Source organism: Oreochromis aureus, linkage group 14 (assembly GCF_013358895.1).
Source record: "Oreochromis aureus strain Israel breed Guangdong linkage group 14, ZZ_aureus, whole genome shotgun sequence".
Classification (NCBI taxonomy): domain Eukaryota; kingdom Metazoa; phylum Chordata; class Actinopteri; order Cichliformes; family Cichlidae; genus Oreochromis; species Oreochromis aureus.
Genome location: NC_052955.1, coordinates 2,729,661 through 2,757,552, shown reverse-complemented (window position 1 = coordinate 2,757,552; position 27,892 = coordinate 2,729,661). Strand labels below are relative to the sequence as shown.

At 44.1% G+C, this 27,892-nt stretch overlaps 1 protein-coding gene across 1 annotated transcript in view; it reads right to left on the bottom strand.

Moving 5' to 3' along the window:
• The window catches only part of LOC116323317, a 37,883-nt gene extending 11,865 nt beyond the window's left edge, over positions 1-26,018 (bottom strand). Inside the window, exons 1-7 of the mRNA XM_039622242.1 lie at positions 25,818-26,018; positions 4,258-4,503; positions 3,754-3,904; positions 2,583-2,765; positions 2,373-2,507; positions 2,090-2,284; positions 106-235 (exon numbers count right to left, since the gene is read on the bottom strand). Coding sequence (XP_039478176.1) covers positions 106-235; positions 2,090-2,284; positions 2,373-2,507; positions 2,583-2,765; positions 3,754-3,904; positions 4,258-4,481 — 1,018 coding nt within the window. The 5' untranslated portion in view covers positions 4,482-4,503; positions 25,818-26,018. The remainder of the gene's footprint in view (positions 1-105; positions 236-2,089; positions 2,285-2,372; positions 2,508-2,582; positions 2,766-3,753; positions 3,905-4,257; positions 4,504-25,817) is intronic.
• Between the last annotated feature and the right edge of the window lie 1,874 nt (positions 26,019-27,892).

Sequence of the window (27,892 nt, the reverse complement as noted above, 5' to 3'; positions counted from 1 at the left end):
CTGAGGAGGAGGAGGCAGGTGAGGAGTTTATGGTTCGTTTTGATCTTAATCGTTTTGTGAGTAACCGATCAAATCGACTCCTTCAGGTCAGAGATGTTGGTTTACCTTTAGGATGGTTTGAAGATTCGGGGAGGTCCACATTTTGCTTTTCAGCTGTTCCCTCGTCTTCTAAAAGACTCTCCGAAGGACAACCAGAGTCTGTAGCCTGGGACAGAATGCAGTCGTCCTCAAACACCTGGAGGAAGAGGATGGGGAGGAGGAAGAGGATATTTATGAGTGCTGGGGTTTGGTTGATGTGCATGTTTTTGAAGCTTGACTTCAGACTTTATCACAGTACTCAGTTACTGGAGTACTCATGTCAGACCACAACATTAAGTCCTTAATATGTCCGAGTTTTTACTATTACGCATCTCTGTAACTGGAATAACTGGATAGTCCATTCAGGATTCCTCAATCTGGGAGCTACTGCCTGCAGACATGGCTTCTGGGAAAGCTGGACAATGTTTCAGATGAAGCCAGTAAATCTGGGCCAAAGAAACAAAGAGGGGCCTGATATAAGAAAGGCCAAGACATGGAGGGTTAGATGATGACAAAAAAGAAAAAGAAAAGAAACCTTGCTCACAAACAATAGGAAGCTAAAATAAAAAACCACAACTGATGCCAGTATATTCACTCCTTTTCTCAGAGACCGGTTATCTGCATGCACACTAACCCCGAATTGTCAGCATGATGAAAATAGGAACCAGAAAGCTTCCTGTAACCAATCCAGTCTCAGTAATGAGCGTTCTAAGTGCTGCCGAGGGTTAGGTGGGTGTCCGGTTCAGTGGTCTCAGGATCTCATCTCTGCTTCTTGGGGATGGTGGTTTTCTTGGCTTCGTCAGGTGGTGGCTGAGGTTGGAGCAGCTTGAATGAAGATTAGCACCTCAAAGTCTGAGGCCATAGTTCTCAGGTGGAAAGAGGGGATTGTCAGGAGTGAGTTGCTCCCACAAATGGAGACGTAGTTTGGGTTCTTCTCTGTGAGAGAAGCAAGAGATTGAAGAGTAAAGCCAGTCTACCGGGCAATGCCCACAAACCTTCAGTAGTGATAGAAAGAATGAGGTGGTGGATAAAAGCAGGAGAAATGAGATTCTACCCAAGGATGTCTGGGCTCAGCGTCAGGGATGGGATGAGGAACTCTGGGAGGGGCCAAGAGGCGATCCACTAACCCTCATCATCGAAAGGAACCAGTTGAGGAGGTTTGGGTATCTGACCAGGATGACTCCTGTGTAAAATCTTCTGGGCATCATCAACTGGGAGAAGAGACCCTGGGACAGACCCGGGACATGGAGAAGGGGTAGACTGGGAGTGCCTTGGCATCATCCCAAGGAAGGAAGGATGGTTGGATTGAGTACAAAAAAACCTCATCCCTCAAGTTCTGAATATTCCCACTAACCTGAAGCTGAACGTCCTTTAAACATTATAAACTCATCCTGGACATCATGAGGCACAGACAGGTCCACTCCCCTCTCATCATAAACAGGGTACCCACCCACACCTCTGCTGATCTCACCTGTGAGGTCAAGTCTTTTCTTTGCACTACCTCAGAGCACTTTGCAACTTGTTCTCTGATGTGTTCCTTTATCATTTTTGAACATATTCCTGTTGATTGCACACATTTCTCCTGCATCTTATTTATTCCTGATGTCTACAATTTATATTTTATTCTGGCACAGTTGGTGTGGTGCTATCATTGTACATGTAGAATGACAATAAAGAGCTATTCTATTCTGTTCTGTTCTATTGGGAAGCTGCAGAGAAGTTGAATTTCACTTTCAAGAGAGTTTAAAGCAACATTTCAAACAGGTATTTGTTTGACACACTGTTTGTCTGTTTTGTGCCCTCAGGTTACCAGACTCATGCTGAGCACAACAAGATGCACAAACACCAAATGAATGATAAGCGTGATTGCTTCAGATCCTGACATGTTTTTAATGTCTCGAGCACAAAAATCAAACACTATAGTAATTACCTGAGACGCTTTGATAAGAGTGTGTGTGTGTGTGTGTGTGTGTGTGTGTGTGTGTGTGTGTGTGTGTGTGTGTGTGTGTACCAGTCTCATGCTGAGCAGCCGGGTGTGTGTTCGTCCAATGTTGTTGTAGACGTGGCTGCAATGCTGCAGCAGCTCCAGCAGCTGGCTCTCGACGTGCTGAGCGTCAGAAGGTACACTGTGCTGGATCAACGCCTCGCCGCGCTGCAGCAGGGCATTCACACGCCCCGAATTCACGCACACGCACTCCTGAAATGACTGCGTGTAATAAAAATAAATAAAAAAAATTTAAAAAGTAAAAACATGCAGAAAGAAACTGATGTGTCATTTCAAAACAAGCCCACACCTGCAGCTGTCTCAGTTTTTCACAGGTGTTTCCTGTCAGCTGCTCAACCTCAATCAGGCGGACATCCATGTCAGCCAGCCAAACTGCAAGCTCCTCCCTTTGTGCATCAAACCCCTCCCACTCTGAGATAAAGAGCTGAGAGAGAGGGAAGAGTCAACTATAAAGAAGAGAGAGAAGTGAAATCCTCCTCAGAAGGTCTGACTCGCGTACCTGCAGTTGGCCTGTGATGGACTCCAGTTTGGCATTCAAGTCATCCCAGCGGCGGCCACAATCCCTCGCCGATGCGAGCAGCCGAGCCTGCATGGTACCCTGGAAGAGCCGAGTTAGTGTTCGATTCCTCCGGGTCAGGCTGTCCAGCTGGATGAGGCGAGGCCCCGCCTCTCGCCGCAGCCTCTGAACACACAAACACAAAGTACATCTGAAGCAGGAGGTGCAGATGTTTTTGGTTTTCCAAATCCAGGCTTGACAACGTGGAGATAATTTTATATCTGGAAAACTTGGACAAGCCTGCGACTGTTCTCTTCCAGAAAGAAGTCAAATCAAATGTAGGCGATATACAATCAATTCACAAGAACACACTATAAAAGAAAGTCCTGTTTCTGCCTGATTTCAACTGAATTGTGCATCAAAACAGGCTGACAGAATTAAAACGAGCGTTTGTAGCAAATGTGAGCACAGAGCCTCACTTTGTACAAGCCTGCTATTAAAGTTCTCCTCTATACAGAAGACTTGTTCTCGTGTTTTCAGGGCACAACTTGGATCTCCTCTACAAATCTTATGGAACAAGATGCACACCAAATGAAACAGTAGTGTGCACGACTCCAGATTCTGATCCCTCATCCTAATATGGTCCCAAATGGCTCACAAAAACCAACATAGCAAATCTAATTGTGTTTCTCCCCCTCCTCTTCCTCAATTTGTTGGAGCTGCAGACAGAATTAGTGTGAATCTGAATTAATTTGTGCAAACAAGAAGAATCTACAGCTTTTCGGTCAGAGGTGGTCTTGTGATTTAAGCCGGCAGCACGAGTAGATTTATGTGTTGATGCTGCCTGCTTCAGCTTTACGACTGGCTGCTGAGTGATATTTACACCCTGGCTGGATGACAACTTTAACCACGTGCTGAACTTGGGCCCAGGTTTGCTCTGACCCAGGTTTTAATTTGTGCAAGTGCCTGAACACAAACACAGACCTCAAACATCAATTCTGTCACAGAGAGACAACAAAAGAGATTCAGTGCACAACAAAAATGCAGATCAGTCCAAGGTGAAAGAGATGTTCGATGTATGAGGAGGGCCGGTTACTCTAATCCCTGTGAGGTTAAAACACCTGATGCCAAGTTTAGATTTCCGTTTCTGTTTGAGTCATTTTTTTTCTCCCACCTCAAACTTCTTCATTTCCTCCTTGGCGGTCTGGTAGGTAACATGGACGGAGTTTGGGGAAGAGACGGCCTCCTCGGCCAATCTCAGCCAAGCATCCAAGTGCTCGTACTCCTTCATAAACTCATGCCAGAGCAGCCATCTCCTCTCCAACCTGGAGCGTCAGGCAGAAATATGCACAAAGTGAGAAGTTTTCAAGCTGAACAAGAAACCTGAGAAGAGTTTAGCTGTGCTGTTATTAGTCAGCAGTGCAAATTTATCGTTCAGAATTACCAAGCAGTTCACTTATTTAAAAAAAATAAATAAAGTTTTTCTATCCACTCAGAAAAATGAACTTGGTACTTTTAGGCTCATGAAAGTATATATTTTCCAACTTCTTTCAAAGTTTGAGGTAAAAGTGACCTCAGCTGAAAGAAATGCTGCAGAGTAGCTGCACAGCAACTAAAAAAAATCTGTCATCCGTTTTACTAATTACTCAGGTCTGATTATCAGCTGAAGGACACTCACTGTCCACAGTCCTGCAGGTCTCCATCTTGGCTCCAGCTGCTGTCGACTCGCTGCATTTCCTCCTTTAGCTCCACTGGAGACGAGCGGACAGGAAGCCGGCACTGGTACAGATCCAGGAGGTGCTCCATGTCACTCACTTCATCTCTGGGTACAACATCACTTCCTGCAGGGTTTGGGGTGATGCCGCTGTGGCGTTCTGAGGTGGGCAGGTCTATGCCAGGCATTGCAACATCATGTGACCTTTACCTGATGGAGAAGACGCCACTGATTAGAATTCATGTTAATTCAGAGACATTACCTATGCCTAACACACGATGCATGGCAACAATATTGGTTACACTAACCACTGCCAACCATCCCTCCATGCTCTTCTGCTGATCCAACTGGGTCAGTTTGTGTTTTTCTGGATTTTTGGTTAATATTCTGTCCCTGCCCATTAATATTAAAACAAAATTAATTCATTTTATTCTGAGAAAACTTAAATTCAGCAATTATTTTCCCTCACTCTATAGCCAAATATGGAGTTACTGTATTTCAATGACTAAACTAAAGTCCCAGTTTTGCCAAGCGTTTGTGGGTAATAAGGAGAATCTTTTTATCCCCACAATCTTTAGTTGTTCCTGAAGTTGAAGCGACTGCTTTAACAAGGTGACACGGACACGTTTGAGACGGCGCTCCTGGAGAGAGCAGACGTGAAGAAAAGCAAACAACAAGAAATCAGGCTGCCAGTCGGTGGTTTAAATCCTCTGAGCCAGGAGGACGGCCACACACAGCCATGATTCACCACACACACACACACACACACACACACACACGGGTATTGCTTATTCATGAGTCACTCGGGTTCTTTATTGAGATGGAGCCAGAACTGTTCTCAATGAGTGGAGACAGAGAGCGGGTCTGATTTATGAAAAGCAGGACAAATTTACACTGCACCTTTCATTCAGTTGGTGCTCACAGTCTGTGTGTAATTATCTCCTGATTTACAGACGCAGCAGCTGATTACACACTCAGGACCTGTGACCGACATCCAGGCGTTCTCTGCACAATAAAACGCCATTTTCCCTTCCAAACATCTCAAAATTAAGATGATCAAAAACATTTTCAGACAGCATTCAGGGGATTTGGCAATGTGGAAGTAAGTTAAAGTAGATGATCACATAATAAAAGGTACGTAAATAAGAGATTTTATAATTTACCCCAACAGTTACTTGTGCTACTGACTAATCTGCCAGCTGTGCTTCCTCAGATGATGGTGAGAGATGTCTGTAAAAGCTGTTACAGCCCAATTTAAACGTGTTTAAATCCCTTGCTCTTCTCAAAGAAAAAAAGACAAAAAAAAACCCCCAAAAACACACACACACACACACACACACACACACACACACACACTTTCATATCTTAGTGAGGACATCTAATTAACATAATGCCAACCCTAACCATAACCTAACTGTAACCCTGACTCTAAAAACCACTTTGAGCCCCAAAAACAGCTTCAAACTTTTATTACTGGAATATTAAATTATAGCTGTTTGGTCCATCTGTGCTTCATCACATACACAGGCAGCAGAGACCTGATGATCAGAGATGTACTGTTGCCTCAGTTTCCTGTTCTTAGCTGAGAGGAGAGACACTCCGTGTGCTCTCCTGCATACTTTAGTTACCCGAGTTTCTGTTGCCTCCCATCAGCCTGAAGCAGTCTGACCATTCTCCTCTGACATCAGAGTTTGATCATCCAATCATGACTGGCTGAAACATTTTTTAAATAAATAACTACGTCTTATCGAATCACATTCCTAATCATCTGGTGATCGATTAAACTCACGACTTGTTGCAGCACAGAGAAACAAACCCAGACACTTTCGCCACCACTCAAACTGTTTTAAGTCAGCGTACGAACCAAAATCATCAAAGTATGACAAGAAAATACGAGCTCGACTCCACCTCAAGACTAAGAGTGAACACAATTAAAATTAAAAACAGAGTGAATGACATAAGATACAAACTGTGTGTGTGTGTGTGTGTGTGTGTGTGTGTGTGTGTGTGTGTGTGTGTGTGTGTGTGTGTGTGTGTGTGTGTGTGTGTGTGTGTGTGTGCGTGCGTGCGTGCGTGTGTGCATATCTTTGTAAACATGGTAAACAGGGGACCAAAAATGTTAAGTTTACTATACATGTAAACTTAAGTTTACTATACACTATACAGAAGTATATATGGGGACAAAGTGCCCGTCCTCGAGTCTAAAAGCATTTTTGAGGCTCAAAATGTGGTTTTAGTGTCAGGGTTATGGTTAGGTCAGGGTTAGGCATTGATTTTTGATGGTTAGGGTAAGCAGCTGGGGAAAGCATTACGTCAATGAGAGGTCCCCACAGAGGTATGAAAACACAAGTGTGTGCGTGCGTGAGACAGTGTGCGTACACACATCTATAAACTGAAAATACTTCCTGTCATAAATCATACCCATCTATTGTGCGTTTAGTGGAGGAGCAGGAGGAGTGTACTCTGAGATAAAATGAACACAGAGGAAACAGTGATGGCAGATCTGCCAGTCTGAGCTCAGTAAATTCAGACAAATGCAAACTGTAGAGTCTCATCAGAAAGTGTGCTGCAGGGATTTTCACAGTTCAGTGAAGCTGAAGTTCAAGCTCAAGTTTAATGAAGAGAAAACTGCCCGTCCTCTCCGTGTTTGAAGACAGATAGTCTGCTCCGTTTCCCTTTCCAACACTCTTTCATACTTTTCTGTTCACCTTTATTTACTAATGAACTCTTATGATAAGGAGATAAATAGTAGAAAATATCATTATTTATGGTCACGTATCGGTCAACATCTTTACCAGTTGACCGGTTTTTGTCCACCAGGGGGAAGAACATCATCATCATCATCATCATCAAGCTGACAGAGACTGTCTGTCCTCCTGCCAGTGGGCCATCCCGAAAGATGGTTTCCTGAATTCCCAAGGTGTACGGAGGCAGCCCTATAATGGGTGCGCAGGTAAAGCTTTTACAGAAAGGATTTTACTTTCAAGTGTAGTAATGCACAGCTGTTTTATACAAGCCACATCTGGAGAAAGACTCTACGTAGCAGCCCCCTTATATTCAAATCCTTTGGCCACCTGTCCACGGCATACCCCGCCTCTCGCCCTATGATACCTGGGACAAGTTCCAGGCCCCCATGACCCTGATAAGCAGAAGAGAATGGAAGGACTGGGATCTTAAAAACACAAAAAACAGTGACCTAAATGGAAGGAACTATAACACATAAAACAGTCCTACTAGTGTATCCATCACTGGGGCTTATATGCACACAAGAGTTGAAAAAGCATTTATTGTTCTATGTTGGGGGTTAAAGTGGGCGGGTACGTCAGCATGTAGCTAGCATCACAGAGGAGCCAGGTAGCTAACAAATGCAACGTTCTGCTCAACAAAAGGCAGCAAACACAAAGTGTTTGTGTGCGGTTTGAGTGCGTCTGTGAGCAAAAGGTCAAAGAGCAGCACAGGTCAGCTGATCACAGCCTGTACACAAAGACACTCTCCCACTCTTTTACCCACACTGCACCACTACAACTCCTGTCTGCCACGCCCAAATATGTCCTCAATTAGCCACAAAGCACAACGCAGGGAACCATTTTTAATTCCCTTTGTTCCTCTGTGCTTGTGCTCTACATGAAAAATATTATAATGTTATAATATTAGTACACAGGAATACTATTTATACAGCATGAGGCTCATTTTTTGGGCAAAAGTTAAAGTACACCCCCCCTCATAAATGTTGTGCTTTATGACATCTAAGATCATAAGATACAGCTGCAGGCTGTAAGAAAAGCTGCTTACACCTGTGGTGGGAGGGACTCAGACGTGAGAAGAGCCAAACAGAGTGTTTTTAAAATGTCCAGCAGGCGGCTGAAGTCTGGTCGAGGTGAGAGCTCAGTAAACAGTTTCCTGATGAGTTTATGGTCTCAGATGTTGGATTTGAAACTCTCAGCATTGGCTCGTTTTTAGAGGAACTGCAGTTTTTGTGGCCTTTTCAGCCCCTGAGGTTGCTACGATGGCCATCTTTTATATACAGTCTATAACTGTAACAGATTTCCTTTCACCGTGTCGTCCGTTTGCTCCTCGTCCTTCCCTCTCCGGTCAGACAGCCACCTCAGGTGCTCCCACACACTCAGCCTTTGTGCCTCCACCTGAGCGCTTTAGCCTCCCAGACTCATAGATCAGGCGCTGCCTGTCCTATCAGGCCAAGGCCGCCTCCTCCAGACTCCCACCTGGGGACTGAGTGTGTAACAGAGTTATGAGGCCAAGGCGTCAGCCCTGGACCACTGAGGCTGCATAGATCCTGCTCACCTGTCTGCCTGCTACAGCAGAGCACGTGCACCTCTCCGGTCTGCGTCCAGTTATATTTTAACCATTACACACCATTTATTTCTTACACAGTGAAAGCGTGTGTGCATGTCTGACCTGGACTTTACTTTCACACCAGTTTTATGGGCCTCAGGCCTTTAAAAGCTTTAATCAGGTTTGATTGTCAGATGGTAAACCGAGAGCAGCTTTGTAATATCACGTCTACTGACCAATCATGTTTGAGCAGCAGGTCTTAGTTGCCTGCAGGTAATTCACTGCACAGGACTGATTAAAGAGGAACTCACTGAACCAAACCACTGTGGAGGGGGGAGCTGACATGGCACCTAGATCCATCTTTTGTATAGGATAGAATAAAACAGCCGTTTATTGCCATTGTACGTGCACACGGACACTGTGGTGCAGTCTGTGTCTGAAGCATGAGAGTGGCAGACAGGCAGGTTCATCTCAGTTCATTTAGTGACATTTATCACCTCAGTCTCCACAGAACAGACGTGAACATGAACATCTGCTTAACATGTGGACACACACACACACACACACACACACGGCTGTTTTCCCACTGAGCTCAAAGTGTGAATGGAGCTTCATTATGTAGATTTACCAGACAGAGAGTGAGCGAGCGAGCGAGCATCTTTATCTGCTGATGAGTCACCAGCTGCCTGCAGTTCGGAGCCCCACACACACACACACACACCTGATTTAATGACTGCATCAACCTCACCCACCCACCCCCACTCATTGGGTCTTATCAGAGACACGAGTGAACTCTCAGTCCCGAGCTGTCCTCTTCGTGCTGTCAGTGCAGGGTCAGACCCTGGAGGAAGTCCACATTAGTCTTTTAGACCCAGCAGGTGTAAGAAGTCGGCGTGACAGAGGAGGATGCTGGGACAGGAGGAGATGGAGGCAGATGATCTGCTGCGGTGCTCCTTAAAGGGAACAGCCAAGAACAAGACGAAAACAGACCAAGCAGATCTAAATTTGACTCTTTCACGTCTTTTCTCTGTAAGTTCATTCCTAACAGCGTTTGGAATTGAACCAGTGAACATCCAACTCCACAGATAAAATAAACTCTTTAAACTTTGTTGCATCTTCTAAAGGAAAGTGCAATAAGAACACTAAAACACATCCAGATATGCAGAATGCTTAAAATAAAGATTAAAAAGGGAAACAAAACTATTTTCTGTTACTCTGCTGAGCCCTGCTGTATTTCTCTCAGTAAAAACAAATGTAAGTTACGTCATTCAGCAGAAATTAAAAGTGAGCAGCTGATGGGTTTGAATAACAACAAAATGTTACTAAGAGGCTCTGGAAATTTGACAGGGTGGGAAAGAAAGTGTGGAATTTCCTGTCAGACTGAACAAATGTGCCATCTTCAGTTTCCCTCATTATGCAGCAGTGTGGTTTGTAACAGACTCAGAGCGCAAGGCTGAAACCATTTCCTGCAACCAACCAAGGATAAGCTCACATTTCATTCATTATATTTATACAGGGAAAAACAATCGTCCAAGCTTGAGAGAAGGGCTCGAGACAAAAGGATTACTACTTATTATTTGAAACATTAATATGAACATGAGACGTGACAGGAAATAAGGAAGAACAGAGCAGGTCCACTTTAACCCTAGTTTCCTGTCTGTGTGCTAAGCTCGGCTAACCGTTTGTGGGATTACTTTCATGACCATCTAAACATATTTGCTTATTGCCAAGAACGATGAGTGCACTTCCCCCGAACTGCTGAACCAGTCCTTCAAATGTGGACAGAGTACAGAGCCCGGGACAACAGCAGGCCGGTAATTTTCCATGAGAGGGAAAAATTTGAATGTGAGATACACCCACCCGGCTGAATGACAGGAGAGTTACAACTGCTCAAACATTAGAGTTTCATCAGGTCTTAGAGGACATTCAGGAATGCAAATCTCACACACACACACACACACACACACACACACACACACACAGACAATAGGTCTACTACCTGACATACTGATGACATCACTTATGATGTCAAACATCACCAGCAGCACCAGGGAGGCAAAAAAATAAATAAATAAAAATCTTGTGATCGTATTGGACGAGAATACAAGCAGTGAAGTCTGATTGGCTGTAATGATTGATGCTTCGTCATCCAATATGATTCCCCGACAGCTGTGCGTGTCTGTGCGCACACACACGTGCACGTGTGCGTGCATGTGTGCATCTTCCATGACTTTGACGCTGCTAACACCTGTCTGCAGGGACAAACAGCCAGGCTGAGGCTCAGCAGGGCGTAAAACCAGCTGTCCTCTTTCTCCTCCGTTTTTCAGCTGGATCTAAAAATCCACTTCTTCTGCCTTTATTTCATTTTATTGGCCTACTTTTCATCATTTTAACACCTGAACTTTCATTTTCAGACGTTACCAGCCTCTAGCAGAATCTAATTTCATCAGATAGGAAACAACATCAGGGCAATCTGTTGCAGAAAGAGAGCAATGTTCACTCCCGGAGCCGAGAAATCAGTGTAACAAATCAGTTTTGGGAGATCTGGATTCATTTAAACCTTTATTATCCAGGAAATCTGCCTCTTGGGACATTCAAGAGCATCACAAAAGAGACATCAACAGAAATCTGAAAAGCTGTGTGGGGGTTATTACACAATGTTTGCCCTTTCAACTAAGATCTGATCTAAATGCTTTAATATGCTCAATCCCAGCTTTTCCCCCTTTTCCTCGTCCTTTCCATGAAGAATGAGGTTTAATAGGGCTTGTTTAGTGTCATGTGACTTTGATGGATCCGTCCTCCCTTTTTCAAAGAAGAATAAAAGGAGTTCACACAGATTCGCCCTGCCTGGTGTGAACCCAGGATCTTCTTGCTGTGTGTTGTTTTCTCTCTGTTCACTTTCATTTTTAGTTCAATTTATTCACCAAAAACACCCCAGCTAGGTTCATGCAAAGGTTAAAAATGTCTTTGTTCACATCATTTTCTTTCTAAGTGAAACTGAATTTAAATTTTTCAGAAGCCAGACCTGGCAGAGAGAGCAGCCACATTATTGGTCAGATAATTGCATTAAGAAGGCTGCAACAGCACAAACGTGGTACAGAGGTCCAGTTCAGGCCCTCCAGTTAGCTGAGGCGACACCTAGCAGACAGCTAGCAGCTACAGCCACCTGTGTCGCCATCCACCTGTCAGTCAATCAGGCCACGCCCCAATGATGCGTTATACAGTCATTACGAAGCATTAAATTATTCATAGAGAGCTAATCAGTTTGTGTAGCCGCCTGTAAACATGTTTATTTTCCCCCCGAAGGGCGCCAGGATGTAATCAGCTGATTGAATTTTTGGTGGAAACCAGGTCAAGGTCATTAGGCGACACCAAACGTGAAAACCAGTAAATGGATCGTGTTCAGGTTTGACCTTTGTTGTTTGCGGCCAAAGTTAAACTTCAAATAAAAATATATTAGTCAATATGGTTTCTTGAATATCACGTGAAACGCCATATGATGTCACAATGACATCACAGACTGACAGCATGATAATGTAATTTAAAGAAATAATAAAACATCAATTTTAGTTTAACCTTTGCCCTTCTGGTGTTTCTGCTGTACAGTTTTAACATTGAGCCTGAGGTGAAGGACTCACGGCTGGAGCCTTGAGTGGACACCAGAGGAACTGCAGTTTTTCAGAGTACTGTTTAGTTTGTACTGCGAGTCAAATAATCTTCATCTTATAACCTCCGTTTACCTGAAACGGACCGTTTTAGCTCCTCCCCTTTTAAACCCCTTCCGATTCACTGCCCCTGCATCTGCAAGAGTAGGAAACCCTGATCATTATTGGAAGTTTTTAACTTTAACGTTTAACGTGAACGTCCACGGCCGCAGCAGAAGATGTACGACGGGACGCAAGGAGAAGCAGAATCCACTTTATTTCCATGTTCCTGAAACACGATTGTGGTCGCACTGCTTCTGAATAATGCATCATTTACATTATCTTATTAACGGGTTTTTTTGGGTTAACTACTAGGGTTGTCTACCAGAGTCGAGGGAGAAGATGGCGTTATCAGATCTTCCTCTGAGGTACAATTTTAATTGAGCAAATTAAGAAAATCCAGTTTCAGGGACCTTTATCTCCCATTTCCGCCGTTTCCAGCAAGCTTCTCTCTTGTTCCTGCTCTTTAAGGTCAGACAGAACGCAGTAGTGGATCTTATCCACTAACTTTTTCTAACCCTGTTGGCAGATCTTCTGTTGGATACCAGCAGATTTCTCTTCAATTACGTAAGATTTTATGCACCGTGCCATTCTGTTCTGTCTGCATGAAACCACAAGAAGGCAGATGGAGCAGCGTGAGGGAACGAGGGGAGGCAGCTCATCACCACTATTAAGACCCGTCCCTGCTGGGATGAGGAGGCTATCACCTCCTCTGCTGTAAACCGCGCTGCAGCAGAGATAGGAAATGAATTCGAGTTATTAAGATTAAGGAAATGGCTCTGGTTGAGGCTGATATTGATATCGAACTGAGGGAGAGATTAAGATGAAGAGGAGGAGGAGAGGGGAAGTGGTGATTCTGCTTCCTCTGTGCCCCGAACCACACTTTATTATAGCAAGATAGAGGGGCGGGGCTTAACTTCTACACAGCTTTATTAGCACGGCACTCTGAGGTGGTTTTATCCAATTAGATGTGCAGAATGTGCAACTGTGAAGGTGACAGGAGGCGAGTTTACAGCTTCAGAGCAGGATGACACTCCCACAGTGCCCCACACTGTCCTCAGACTACAGTTCAGAGCAGAGCAGCAATATGTAGGATGTATCTGAGATAGAAGGGGCTTGCATGCAGCCATATTTACACTTTAACTGTGTGACATTCCCTAAAAAATGTTAAACAAACAGGGGGGGTCTGTGAGGGCCTTACTCCAAACTGGGGCCACAGCTGCTAGCTGTCTGTTAGGCTTCACCTCAGCTAACTGAACTCTGGACTGTGTTTGTGCTGTCGGAGCATTTTTAATGACATTATCTGACCAATAATATGGCTGCTGTGAGGTTACTGTACTAAGAGACCATCCAAGAAGGCGGAGCTACAGATTTGATGAAATTCTGGGATTTCATGCAGATGTTGCTCAGCTGTATCTGTGGGTATAACCAAACAGTGCAAAAATCATCTTTTTCCTGATCACTGTGTCTCAGTCTTGTTGAACAATGTTGAGCTCACGCAGTGATGGATAATTCATAACAACTTGAGGACCACTGCTCCAGACTTTCAGAGCAAATCGTTTTTTGTTTTGACGAGTTTGCCCGCGAACGCAGCGGCTTCGTTGGAAAATTGGATTTTATTCACGTCAAAAGCTCCAAATACAGAAACAGATTCATGTGGTGTTTTCAAATCTAACCCACTTATGTGCTGTGCAATTATATCATTAAAGAATAAACTGCAGCTCAGCTTTTAAAGTTTTAACTGCATTACCTAGATTTATCTATTAGACCAGTTTCACAGTAAAATACGCTGAACCGGAGCTTTTCCCATCACCCTCCTTTCTGTGGATGCAGCATAATTTCCAAGGAATGCTGCAGGAAGAAATCCGTGTTTAAGAAATGTTTCCATTAAAAATAAATTTAAAAAAAAAAAAAAAAAGCAGGAATCTGGCTCTCCATTTGTTTCCACGTGCATAGCTGGCAATCAAGGTGACACTTTAATTTGGCTGTGACCTTAAAACTGGCATCGAGCATATTGTGTGTGCAGAGCGAAGCAGCGCAGGTCAACGAGTGCAGTTTGGAAAACGCTGGAAACGAAACCCTGAAATGCATCACTCGCTGAAGCTTCGGCGGCGAGGAGAAGAGACGAATGGCTCCTATTAGAGCTCGGCCGCTTTAGAGGGAAAGCGATATTCAGCTGAGGAGATGATGAAGGTGAGAGGAAGTTAGGACTATTAGAACTAAGACTGATTAAAATAACGTCTGTGTCCTGAGACAAAGTTAATCATCCCCCCTGCTCCTCAGCAGAGGACACACACACCTCAAACCTGAGCTTCTGTGGCCTCTCGGCGACCACATTAAGCATCGTTTGTTGCATCGACAGTTTTACATCATCTCAGCAGGAAATCGCCGATTCTGGAGCAGAAACATGCCTGAGAACGGCCGGGCTAGACCCTTATCACTAGACTCAAAAGCAGCTTTGCATGAGTCATGGCTCAAAATAATCCTCCTTTATCTTATAAAGTAAAGCCTGAGTGATCGTCTGAAACAAGCTGGTTTAGCTCTTCCCCCGTACGGCCTTTCAACATTACCCACTGAAACGACTAATATAAGCATTCATGAATATTCAAATCCATTTAAATCTTAGTTAAAACACTTGTGGGGGAATCGTGTATTCACAGCATTATTAACAAAGATCTGTTAGGGCAGGGGTGGGGAACTCCAGGCCTCGAGGGCCGGTGTCCTACAGGTTTTAGGTCTCGCCCTGGGTCTACACACCTGAATCAGATGATTAGTTCACTACCAGGCCTCTGGAGAACTTCAAGACGTGTTAAGGAGGTCATTTAAATCAGCTGTGATGGATCAAGGACACATCCAAGACCTGCAGGACACCGGCCCTCGAGGCCTGGAGTTCCCCTACACCTGTATTAGGGCCACTGAGGGTTGGAAAAAAAAAAAAAAAAAATTAAAAAAAAAAAAAAAAAAAAAAAATCTGTTAAAGTTGGAAAACAGTGGCGAAACTGGATTTTTATTAATTAATGACGTTTAATTTTTAAGTTGAATTTAAAAAGGAAATAAATTTCCAATAATGTCAGTATAGCAGGCGACCAACTACGAGCTCGGCTTTGTTAGACCGCGTTGAAAACTTTGCAGTGTCGTGCTGCAGTTTGCTGAAAGACGATTAAGTAATAACTCATTTTATAAACAGTGGACATTTTCTGGTTTGGGGCTTTTCAGTCACCTTACACGAGTCGAGACGAGCGTCCAACTGCAACAACTGAGCTTTAACTGAGGAGCACTTTGGTCGATCTGCTCATCAAACCTAAAAATTAGGAGACCTCGAGTCTCGATTACACGCTGATAAAAAGAGAGAATAATGAACCAGTAATCACTGTGCTTAATTTTCAGAAGGCTGCCAATCAGATGAAAGAAGAATTTAAAGGGGGAGGAGCTACAAAGGCTCCATCAGACAATTTCCTAACCGAGGGGTTTCCTCGAGGCCCAGTAAGACAGAGGAGGATTATTATGAACTGTGAATCACGCAAAGCTACTCCAGAGGACTCCAATAATAAACACATGGAGTTGGCAATGAGCAGGTCTGCATATATAAATTTAATGAACAACAAACAGGAAGAAACTTGCTGCTGATTTTGTGTTTTTTGTGATGTTCCTAAATTTCATACACTAGGAAAAACAAAAACAAAAAACAAAAAAAAACAACACTTTAAATAACTTGATATAGATACTCGTGTTTTTCACAGGCATGGGTAAAATTTGTCTCTTTTCCTATTGTCACCTTTTTCTCCGTCTAACTCACTTTTGCCTCCTCCTCCTCCCCCCCTTCGTCCCCTGGAGTCACTGCATTGTCTGTTCCGGACAAAAGCAGGCTGAGAACAAGCAGCCTTTGTGTCGTCCTCGCAGAGAAGAGACATTATGTAGAAGTAAACAAGGATGTGAGGTGATGGAAAATGAGACGGTGAGAATAGGTGGAAGGTGTATAGTTTACCGATCATCTCCAAAATAACTGACCAAGAAAATACAGTCAGAGCCACAGGGCGACGCTGGTCGGTCAAACTTGTTGTTTTATTTGTGTTTTGGTTTGGGGAAGTTGTTTCTTTACTGATCTTTTCCTGTCTTCTGTTGTTAGACTTGAGATATGACTGCACTGAGGTATTGTGTGTTTTTCTGGACAGCTAACAATGGACTCATCTTCGTGGCTCTCAGCAAACAAAGTGCATTTGTTATCGGCCGCCGATTAACCCTAATGTAAAGCCGTTGGAGTCAAAACAAACTTCAGTGTGTGCGTTTGTGGTTATGCAGAGCTGACGTGTTATCCAAATATTCAAATCAAGCTTCTCTGAAAAGCTTTCACAGCAGAGGAAGTGACGGGCAGAGCCGAAGAACCAAGCTGCTGTTCCTCTAATGTCCACACGAGGCTCCAGCAGCGAGTCAGTCCCCAAACAGTCCCGTGTTAAAATGTCCAACTTCACAGCAGCGATAAACGCGTTTACAGCCCGATACAAACACAGGTGTGCAGGGATCATTTATTTTAGGACTCATCCAGTTGGACACTACTGAAGTTTAAGGTTTGCTGTTAGCGGTCTGCTCAGCTTCACCTCGGCCAGATAAAACCGCTGAACTGCACCTCTGGACTGTTTTATTAAAGCTGCTCCAGCATCAAACTACCTGACAAATAACACACCTGCTGTTCATCAAGAATGAAAGGAGCAGTCCTCAGACCTGGGAGCTACATTTGGCTTTATTGAGTCTGTGACTCATCGTGTTTTGTTATTAATGTACAGAAACTTGTCCGGAGGCTCGGGCGCCGTCTTAGGAGCTCAGCGCTGCAGTTCAGCAGTAACCAGAGGATTACAGAACGAGGCCTGCAGAATGGAAACGGCTTCAATGTCACGGTTTATGTTCGACACTTTTCACCTGCACCCGGGTTCGTCCTGCTGTGGCAACAACACGTTTTAAATGGATGGTAAAGTAATTCAGATGGAAGGTAATATGAGCCTCTGCTCCTGCTGAAGCAGGAAAACGCTGCTTCAGTGAAACGTGAGATGGTTTCGTCCTCTGTTTGCCCAAAATAAGGAGGGGAAAAAAAAGTGCACATCACAAAGCTAAAAGCAAGAGCTCTTCTCTGGAGATTTGCTTAATTTAAAGTTTAAAGTTTTAAATTTCTCCCTGTTCCCCCCCCCCCCCCCTCATGTTCTCAACCCAGATTGTGGCCGATGATGAGACTGAAGCTGATAACAACAGATCAGAGTCTTCAGATAAACTTTCAAGAAACACATTTTGGGCTCGCACTGAGCACCGACAGCTTCCAGAGACCATTTGAAGCTTTACTTTTGTGACTCCGCTGAATCTTTAATGTTTTAAGAAATGAATAGAGCTCCTGTTCAGGAGGAAACTCAAGCCAAACAGTTGTTTGTTTCCCATGAGCACGACTGTGGTGAACGTCCAGTGATGCAGAGAAACGTGGATTTGAAAAAAATCCAGTTTATAAGAGCTTTAAGTCTCAATCACTTTAATGTATGACTTAAAACCTTCTTCAGAACTTTGTGTAATTTGTAGAAAATATCGTTATAATTTCTCATCAAACAGTTCAGACAAAAGCAGATAATGGAGTTTAAAACAACCAAAATGTATTATATTAAATGTGGAGCAACTCATGTGGATTTTAAGTCTTTAGGAGAAAGAAAATTAAACCCCACAAATACAAAAAGCATGCACTTGCCTGCTGTGAAGGACGGAAAGAATGATCCTCTTAAATGAAATTAGTTGAATACTGACGGGTTCGATTCCTCTTAGAAACTGCACACAAAGCCAGGAAGTACAGCAGGCAGCGTGGGCATCAGAAGCCCATGGCCCGTTCACACAGGGATTGGACCGCCCAGGCCTCCACTGGCCTGGTCCTGGACGCCTCTTAGGTGACAGTTTTGTGGCGTGTCCTACCAGGAGAACAGCCACGACTGCCAAACTGTCTCGTTTAGACGCATTTGATCCAACCCGAGTGACTCATGTTGATAGAAGACTAGAAAGAACAATGAAGTAAAACTTGTGGTCTGTTCAGTCCAATTATCAGACCAACCGCATCTCCATTATCGTCTTCTGCAAGGCTTAATTAAGAGAACACGCACGCACACACGCACACACACACACACACACACACACACACACACACACACACACACACACACACACACACACACACACACACACACACACACACACACACACACACACACACACACACACACACACACACACACACACACACACACACACACACACACATCACACACACACACACACACACACACACACACACACACGCACACACACACTGCAGATTTCGCTCTGTGGAGGCCACAGGAGGCTGAAAGTCACATTTCTTTGTGATCATTTTGGCCGGTTCTTAAAAATTAACGAGGCTCTGACGTGTTGATTTTACAAACCAGCATCTAACACCTTTAATGGAGCACAGAGGCCAGCAGAGCAGGCGATAAACACACGTTTATAAATCAAGATAATTACATTTGCCCCGGAGAGCTTCTCAGTCGAGGCCAGCGAGCCGTTAGCGTCCTGCTTTCATTTGGCACTCTGACGCCAGCTGCTGTATTGCAAAGACACCGAGGCGTCATTTCTCACACCGTGGCATTAAAACAGAACAACTCGAACCCCAGATTATTTTTCCTAAAATGCAAAAACAGCATTTTCAGTTTTCTAAGAGCACATCGGACAGATGTGAGTTCATAACTCAGGCTCAGTGATTATGTCCCGTTTGGTTTCAGGCAACAGAAAAAAGGACTTTCTGAAGGTGTCGGAGGACTCTCTTTTTACTGCATAGATCTTTATCTCATGACCCAAATACGCTAATGCTGCTCTGGAGATTTGAATGTTAAACCAACTAATCTGGAAGTGGCGTCACGAGGCGGCGGATTGCGGTGAATTAAAGGCAGTGGAAGGAGCGAGTGTTTGAGAGGAGGATCACAGAGTGGAGTAATGGCTTTCCACACGTGACCCTAAAAACGACCGTCGTTACTGCCATGTTATCTGCAGGCAGCAGGTCTCCACATGTCTCATTCTAATACTTTTGATACACATCAGGAGACTTCTGGATCAGACTTTGACGACCCCATGACCTTTCTTCAAACTTCACCTTCATAATGAAGAGATCAGGTGTCTCTAAATGGCTTTTCTATGAGGTGTAAGACTGCATGTCAGTATTTCCCAGTAAAGGCATAAAGAGAGATGAGCTGAAACATCTTGTTTCAGGCAGAGGATGGACTCAGTGAAGGCCCAGGTAAGATGAACTCTGAATCATGCAAAGCTACTCCAACGTCAAACATCTGGCTGTAAATTAGCAGGACGGTCTCTTTAAGCAGGTCATTGAACTGTGGAAGCCGAGTGCATAAGCGCAGGTGTCGACACCTTAAATCCAGCTTTTCAAGATGTGTGTGTAACACTTTTATTTGGCTGTACTTCAACCCAAACAGCTCTTTTCCCAAGCAGCACACATTTAAATTATTGTCTGATAGTTAAAGAAGGCAATAAAGTTTTTAAGCAGTTCTTAAATACAAACATTTTACTTCATCCATTAGATGGTGCTCAGTTTTCTGGTTTCCGATATATCGGCTATTAAATCAACTATTTATTCAAAGAGGCTTCTGTGTTTGCACAGCAGGGAAACAGCAGTTACAATAAATAAATAAAATAAATAAAAGTCTGGACCTGGCTCGACTTTTGATGCAACCTCATCCGGTAACGTAGAGCGCCGAGGCTCTCACACACATCCCTCCAGGCGGCACTTAGCTGCAGATGCACTGCTGTTATTCAGGTATTTGCCTCACTGAGCCATCAGTGCAATTTTCAGCCAAATCCTGACAGTAAACACTGCAAAGGAAGCTCGTGTGGGTCTGCAGGCTGACTGAGTGTGTTTGTGTGAGAGGGCTGCAGGTAACAGCAGCCATAAAGCTGAAGGAAACAGGCTGTTTAATGGTGTAATAACATTATGTGTTGTTATGGCCATCAGAGGGGACATTAGCCTGCAGATGTAAGCTAGCTGAGAGTCAGAGCGGCCCGCCGCCTCGGGGTGGGCGGAGCCTCGGGACACAGTGAAGATTATCTGAGTCATAATGAATCCCAGCAGCCTCGGCAGCTCTAATGAAACACATTAGAAAACGGTCATCAACTCAGAGCCTGCTCCGTTTACCCTTCCTGTGGTTTTCCTCTCGTTCAGGTTCAGATTCACAGCTGTCAGTATTTTGGCTTTTCCTAACCAGGTTGATCTCAGGGCTCAAAGAAATGCATCGACTGCTACAGACAGCAAACATCGGTAATCAGTATAGTCATCCAGACACATTTCTTCCAAACTAGACACTCGACTCGAAGACCCAGAAGTGCTTGTTTGGAGCTGAAACCATGAGATGATTGTTTGGTGAATGATTTCAAAAAGATATAAATCTGCTGTTTGCTGCAGCTTCACAAAGAGGAAAAATGCTGCTTTTTGTCTTAAATGTCAAAGTGACTCCCTCCCCTTAAATCCAGACCTCTAGATTAAAATGACAGAGCAGCCCTGCAGCATACTTCCTGCAGCACTAAGAAGTCACTCGGGGTGTTTTCACACCTGTAGTTCATTTACTCTGAGTCTGCAAACTTGTAGCTTTTTCCGTGATTTGAGAAAAATCCAACAAACTCAAAGCAAACTGGAATGTCTCTTCACCTCTTGAGCATTGTTAACCCAACTATTTAAACTCATCTACCTTCACTATCACACTACACGTCTCCATCTCACCTGTTCTATCTTGATTCTTCTGACTTTCATTTTCCTCTCCAAAGCATACCTTCACCTCTCCAGGCTCTTTCCCACCTGCTCCCCACTCTCACTACAGCTCGCCGACTCCACAGACACTCCTGCCTGACTCCATCTGTCAGTCTGTCCATCACTACTGCAAACAAGAAGGGGATCAGAGCAGATCCCTGATGTAGTCCCAGCCCCACCATGAACCCATCTGTCACTCCTCCTGCACACCTCACCACTGTCCTCACACCTGTCCCGCACCAGCCTCACATATTTCTCTGCCACACCTGACTTCCTCATGCAGGAAGTCAGGTGTGGCATTTAATAGAACAGCAGTGTAAATAAAAAAGGTCTTCTAAAATGACCTGCCAGGTCTTTGGCCCATTTTGCAGAAGTGTGGTCAACACAGCCCAGACCCAGCAAACATCTCAGCACTGAACAGCTGCTGTCTGACCCTCTCGTCTCACAGACTTGGTTTCTATTCAAAATGAAAGCTGTGCTGACGCTGGAGGTGAAAGTTCACGTCTGTTGGGGGTCATTCTTACACATTGCTTTGACGTGCTCATTAAACTTCCTCTTCCTAGAAAGTCTGAGTGAAAAATGATTTTAAACGCTCTTTGAACAAAATGAAACAAACTAATCTCGATGGAGGGAAGAATAAAAAAAAACTAAACCCTCATACTCTGTGTAGACGACTCAAACTCATTTCTCACAAACTGCTCACATCACAGGGTGACATGGTTGCATCAGTCCATACTAGTCGAGTTCATCTGCACCAAATCCAAAAATCACATGTAGGCAAATTGAGCGTGTTTATATTTACCGGTCTGTGCACGGGGACACGCTGGACCTGCGTTATGGCCTACATGGATACACTGAACTTTCGTCTACAGGGTGTATTTTGCCATCACACCCTGATGAGTTTATCTGGGAGACAGCAGCACCATTTCAAATGTGTTTGGAGATAAAGTCAAAAAAGTCACATTTTCAAAATCAAATAACTTTAAAATTTCAAAGGATAATCACTGCAGTTTCAGGATCAGGCGGATCTCTCTCCAGTAACTCCATCAGGTCCAATCACCGTTAAACACCTCAGGCTGAAGTGAAACTGTAGACAGTCATGTGATCTGTCACACAATTAAAAGCTGCAGGTGATCTCACCTGTGCTCTGTCACACAGTCACCTTCCCCTCAGAGTTCATACAGGAGCCAACCAAGTACATTTAACAGCTAATTTAGGCCTGCATGGTCAGATCTAGCTCCTGATCTAATTCTAATAAGGTGAGGGATTGGTTAGTTATCCACAGTGACATCAGACACGGGACAGCCGTATAACGTAAATCTGTAGCCATAAGGTTTAAACTACAGAAAGACGAGAAAAGCCGACAGTCTGAATGTTCCTCTAACAAACATCCAGACCAGCCAGAGCTCTTCAATAAGAATCGGCGGCACTAACATGTGACCAAAACATACAACCTGAAAATCTTACACCTGACACAGCTGCACGCGCTCAGGCTCGAGGTTGCATAAGACGCAATATCGACCTGATGCCTGCTCTGGCAGCACATTAGCAGAGCAGGTGGCGCCTCACTTCTTCCAGGTATTTGTTTAATGTCGGACTTTAAACCGATCAAATTGACTCAAAGTAATTGCCAAACAGACACCCGGGCATCATCAGAGCCGTGAAGGGTTTAGCTCGTGGTGACAGAGTCTGAGCTCGCAGCTCAGCTAACGCTCGCCAGACTTTACTGAACAGGAAAACCTCAGGTGTCTGTCAAACATTTCTAACTCTGCAAGGTGAAAGAAAACTGTAGCAGACATCTGGAGAACAGTGAATCCTTGTTCAGTAAGCGTCCCCAACAATCAGAAAGGGAGAAATTAGTCATGTTGTTGTAGCCGTCACGGTGCTGGGTCTTTGACCCGGAGTTGGTGCTTCATGCATTTCTTTAGTGTACTGAGTTTAGATTTCTCTGTTCCCGATCGTATTAGCGTTTAGTTTTTCCTTTAGAGTTTCTTGTTCCACGCTCTCGAGTCAGTTCCCTGATCTCAAGTAAATGTCTTTGTGTTTCTCTGTTTAGTTATCATTTCTCACTTCCTGTTTTATTTTGGTGGTTATTTATCTCTAGAGCAGGGGCGGGGGAACTCCAGGCCTCGAGTGCCGGTGTCCTGCAGGTTTCAGATCTCACCCTGGGTCAACACACCTGAATCACATGATTAGGTCATTACCAGGCCTCTGGAGAACTCAGAGACATGTTGAGGGGGTCATTTAGCCTTTAAATCAGCTGTGTTAGATCGAGGACGCATCTAAAACCTGCAGGACACCGGCCCTCGAGGCCTGGAGTTGCCCACCCCTGCGCTCTAGTATCATCATCCAGGCGTGTGTCTGGTTGCTTTTCTGTGCAGTCGTCGGTCTTTTTCAGAGTGTGTGCACGTACAACTTGTGGTTCCTTAGTTTGGACTTTTTCCCTTGGTAAATAAACTGCTCTCCTATCATTGAATCCTGCCTGCTGTCCACATCTACGATTTGGGTCGTCAACATCCCAGCTGCCGTAAGGCAAGAGGCAGAGGACGCTCTGGACGGGTCACCAGTCTTTTACACGACTTATTGATTAAACATTTGAACAATGAAGTGTCAGAAAACTGAAAAAATAAAGATCCTGAAATCAGACAAAACCTGGAAGAAAAATAAAATGAACCAGGCAAAGGAGGAAAACCTAGAAAAGCCAGTTTTTAGATTTGAGATGGGTTGAAGTCATTAAGCTAACCCTAAAGTCATGTCTCAGACCAGCTGGCACGCTCAGTGTTTGAGGCATAGTGTCGGCCATTAAATCCGGACTGCAAGATTAAATCTTTAATCACAAAGCAAACCTCCTTTAACTGATTACTCATTTTGGGCAGATAAACTCAAGTGTTTGCTGCCCTGCGGTGTCAGACGGGCTTTTGTTTGTTCGGTTGGTGGAAAAATTCAGAGACCGACACAAACGCGCATCTAATTGTTTCTTAGCTCAGGCGTGGCGGAGGATCAGCCTGCTGTCGGACGCCCACAGTAGGTATGAGTATTTTTCAGCTGTCGCTGGGTGGAGAAGCTGTTCAACCACAGCCACACATTCCTGCAGCGAACCAGTCACCACAGACCGGAGGAGGCGAGGGTGCGCCTGAATGTACACACTTGTGTTTGGAAGTGGATTAAGACCTGTTGATAATACTTTACTGTGCAAAACATGGGAGAGAGAAGACACAACTTATATAAAGCTTAATGTTTGGATTTAAAGTTGGAGTCCAGGGTGCTTTGGTCAGCTAAAGATAACAAGTTCAAAGTGACATAAAACTATAAAATGTAGTAAATCTTCTGATTTGGGAGGTTTTTAATCAGAGTGTTTGACTTTTTTAGTGACTGAAAGATTAAGACGAACATAACATTAAATTCATTCATCTGAATATTTTCAGTCATCACGTCTCAGGAGTAACTGGTGGTAAGTTCTTTAAGATTGTTTTGCACTACGTCACAGTGCTGCAGACCGCTCTCTAAAGTCCACCTCGCTTTATGGCTCTTTTTAGAGATAGCATGAAAGGAGCTGGGGCGGGGGTTGCAAAGTGGCTTCCAAAGGCAGCAGCAACTGAATTAGATCATATTATTGCAATAAAGTAAGCAAATTCATGTTCTTTGTACTTTCAGTGCAACATTTAAATGACAATGTACTTGGTTAATGAAAGGTTAGCGGAACAAGAGTAATCATCTACCACGGCGTTTCCATTTTATGTTCTTCCTCCTTTATATTTGCTCAAACTCATAAAAGCGTGCAGGACAAAAAAACTTCCAATAGCCAAACTTTGCTTTGATCCAAAGTCCAGGAAGCGTGAAACAGAGCCGAGCTAACGGCAACAAAACCTCCAGTTTGGATCCAGTTTTGGTTAAAACGGCGCAGAAACGGACGATGAGCGGCTGTTCGACATCAAACCATCTGCTGTGGCCCGACGCTCACACAATCTTATTACCATCCACTAAGTATAATATACGTATCGTACATATTTAATGTTTTTACAAGTTTTAAGGATTTATAGAGTTTGTTTTCAAAATCCCATATCAGTGTTGGTTTTGTCCTCAGGTGCTTTGCACAGGTTCGTGTTAGTTTAAGTCAATATTAGGTTAAGTGACGCAAACATGACGGCGCTGCTGGATCATCATGAAGCGGACTCTCCAGACGCCGCCAATAACAAAGCATTTACTATATTTAAAAATATATGTATGCACATTTAAATTAAGTGCGTGTGAAGCTGAAGTGACCCCAGCAGCATGCGTGATGTCACTGTAACCAAGGCAACAGAACCATTTGCACACCAAACACGCTCACGCACGCACCTCTGCAAACTCGTATCGGGAGGGCACACCGGACACACTCCCAGCAGCCCTCCGTCCTTGAATGACTCCAACAACACGCGCATGCGCGTGCACAAAACCAGTTCTTACGCAGGTATGAATTACACGTCACAGTCTCGCATTAAAACCGCATGTTTCCTGAAAACAATACGAGCGTTGATGGAGTTTCGATGGAAGTGATTACTGAAGTCTGCTCTCACGCGACAGACACAAACAGCCACAAACAAACAAACCAACCAATAAAAAACAAACAACCAACCAGCCAACAAACAGCAGAATTAAAAAAAAGAAAAAAAAGAAGCAGCAGCCCAGGCTGTGAGGAGACGCTGCGCAGAGGCCGCAGGTGTGAGTAATGACCGACTCACCTGCGGGTGGATGATCTCCGCTCTGCGCGCCTAATCGGCTGATCGATAAGTGAACAAACTCATCAGCAAACACTGAATTACGTTCTTCCAAAGCGGACTGTGCAGAGACTGAAGCGTTGCAGGTAACCCGAACCTTACCTGCTTCAGGTAGTTTACAAGCCACGCCCCCCTCAACAGACCTGTCTGCACGCACGCACACAAAAACACCTGCTGCGGGTCATCTGCATCATCCTGCAATAGCTCGTCCTTTTTTTGTTTCCTGCTTCCTATTTCTGTGCCAAACCTTCCTCTCATGTGTCCTCGTTCGCCTCCTTACTCGGAAAACCACGACCTTTCACGTCCTCATGAAGCTTTTGTGCTCTTCGCTCTTTATTTCACTCGTGTTTAGTCTGTCGGATGATTGCCTCGGTCCACAGGTGTCTGTTAAGGACGCATAGACGTGCTCCGACTTTGGAATGGGACGTGGCCACATCAGCCTGGCCTGCTTTGCATTTGTAATCAAACCATAAAGTCATAAAACTCAGAAACCATCTAGCTCAGAACTGTAAACACGCAGATTAATTTTTAATGAGCAGACACACTCTTCAAGGTGTCACATGTGATGATGCAGCATTTATAATCACAGCGTTAATTATAAACCTTATTCAGGTATTGTTGTGCTCACCTGAGCTGCCAAAGCACCGACACTGAACCGCATTTAGTCTTTCAGCAAAACACATTCACAAAAAATCTTACAGTGACACATTCATGATGAAAACTGCACAACACAGTCTCAGAGCACTTCATGAAACAGTCGTCACGTTTGATCTGAACATTTGTGCACCTGCTCCTCTCCAGCTCAGCTACAACACTTCACATGTGTTTTAAAGCACATCCATGTACGCAACGTTTAGTTTTTGCACTTTTAGTGGCTGAAAAGTCAACCTTTGAAACCTGGAGAGCTCAGTTTGAGTTCCTCACACAGCTGATTGCTACCTATTTTAATATAGCAATCATTAAAATCATTAAAATATGTAACACTATTTTAATCTTACTATTATTTATATAAAGTTAAAGTCAGGCCCTAAAAACTTTATAAGTTTTAAGAATTTCAATTTTGTTAGCCGTAACCAGCAGAAAGCTCTGAAAACATTTGTGCTTTTGGTTCAAACAGTTTTTAAAGCCCTGTTTCCTGGGTTGCCATGGTAACGGATCCCTACTGAAGACAAATCAGCTCTTATTAAAATCCATGAATATTTGTGAGGAAAACACACAAACACGTGCTGCTTTCTGAAACGTTGGTGTTGGTGTTTGTAGCTCATGAAGCTGCTTCATGATCAGGATTGAAACGTTCCGGGATGGTGACGTGAGCGTCCACCTAAACCAGCAGTTTCACCAGATTTGCAGCTGTTTTCAGATAATTATTAATTTTTGAAGTGTTTTGTGTAGTTCAATTACAGCTTTTGGTCTTTTTATACATAACTGTTGAAATTAAAAACATTCAAAGGCCACGAAAGGAAAAGGAAAAGTGAAGCCCGTGTGGCCGGCCTCGCCTCGTTTCCCGGCGCCGTCCTGACCTCTGTGTGAAAACATGCCCAGGCGGAGGCTTCGTCAGGCAGCCCACACAACACCTTTGTGCGTTTTATGTGCAGAGGGGAAGGTGTTTGTTCAGCACTCGCACAGTGACAACATCACCATGGAAAAACCTCGCAGTCCTTTATGAATCGATGTTTTCTTTCCTTTCTTTTGTCTGTGTGATATACGTCTTCATGCCACTCTCTGAGTTTGCACAGTAACTGCAGTCGTAATGAGCTGCCTGCACCGACGGGCTGTTTCCTCAGCAGTTTAGGTGGGGACAAAAAATGAAAGGCAGACATTTCAAAACCTGACAGTTTAAAAATGTCTTTGTATTTGTAAGATAATGTTTTGGTGCCAGTGTTCAGAAAATGTGAGATGTAGAGATGAACAAAAACATGCTTATTTTAAAACTTTCCTCTTATATACTTTCTTCTTTATCGCTGTTATCTTTCCTAAAACTGACTCGAATATCCATCGTGCGTCTGAGCCAGCCTGAAACTAGCCTGGTGTAAGTCCAG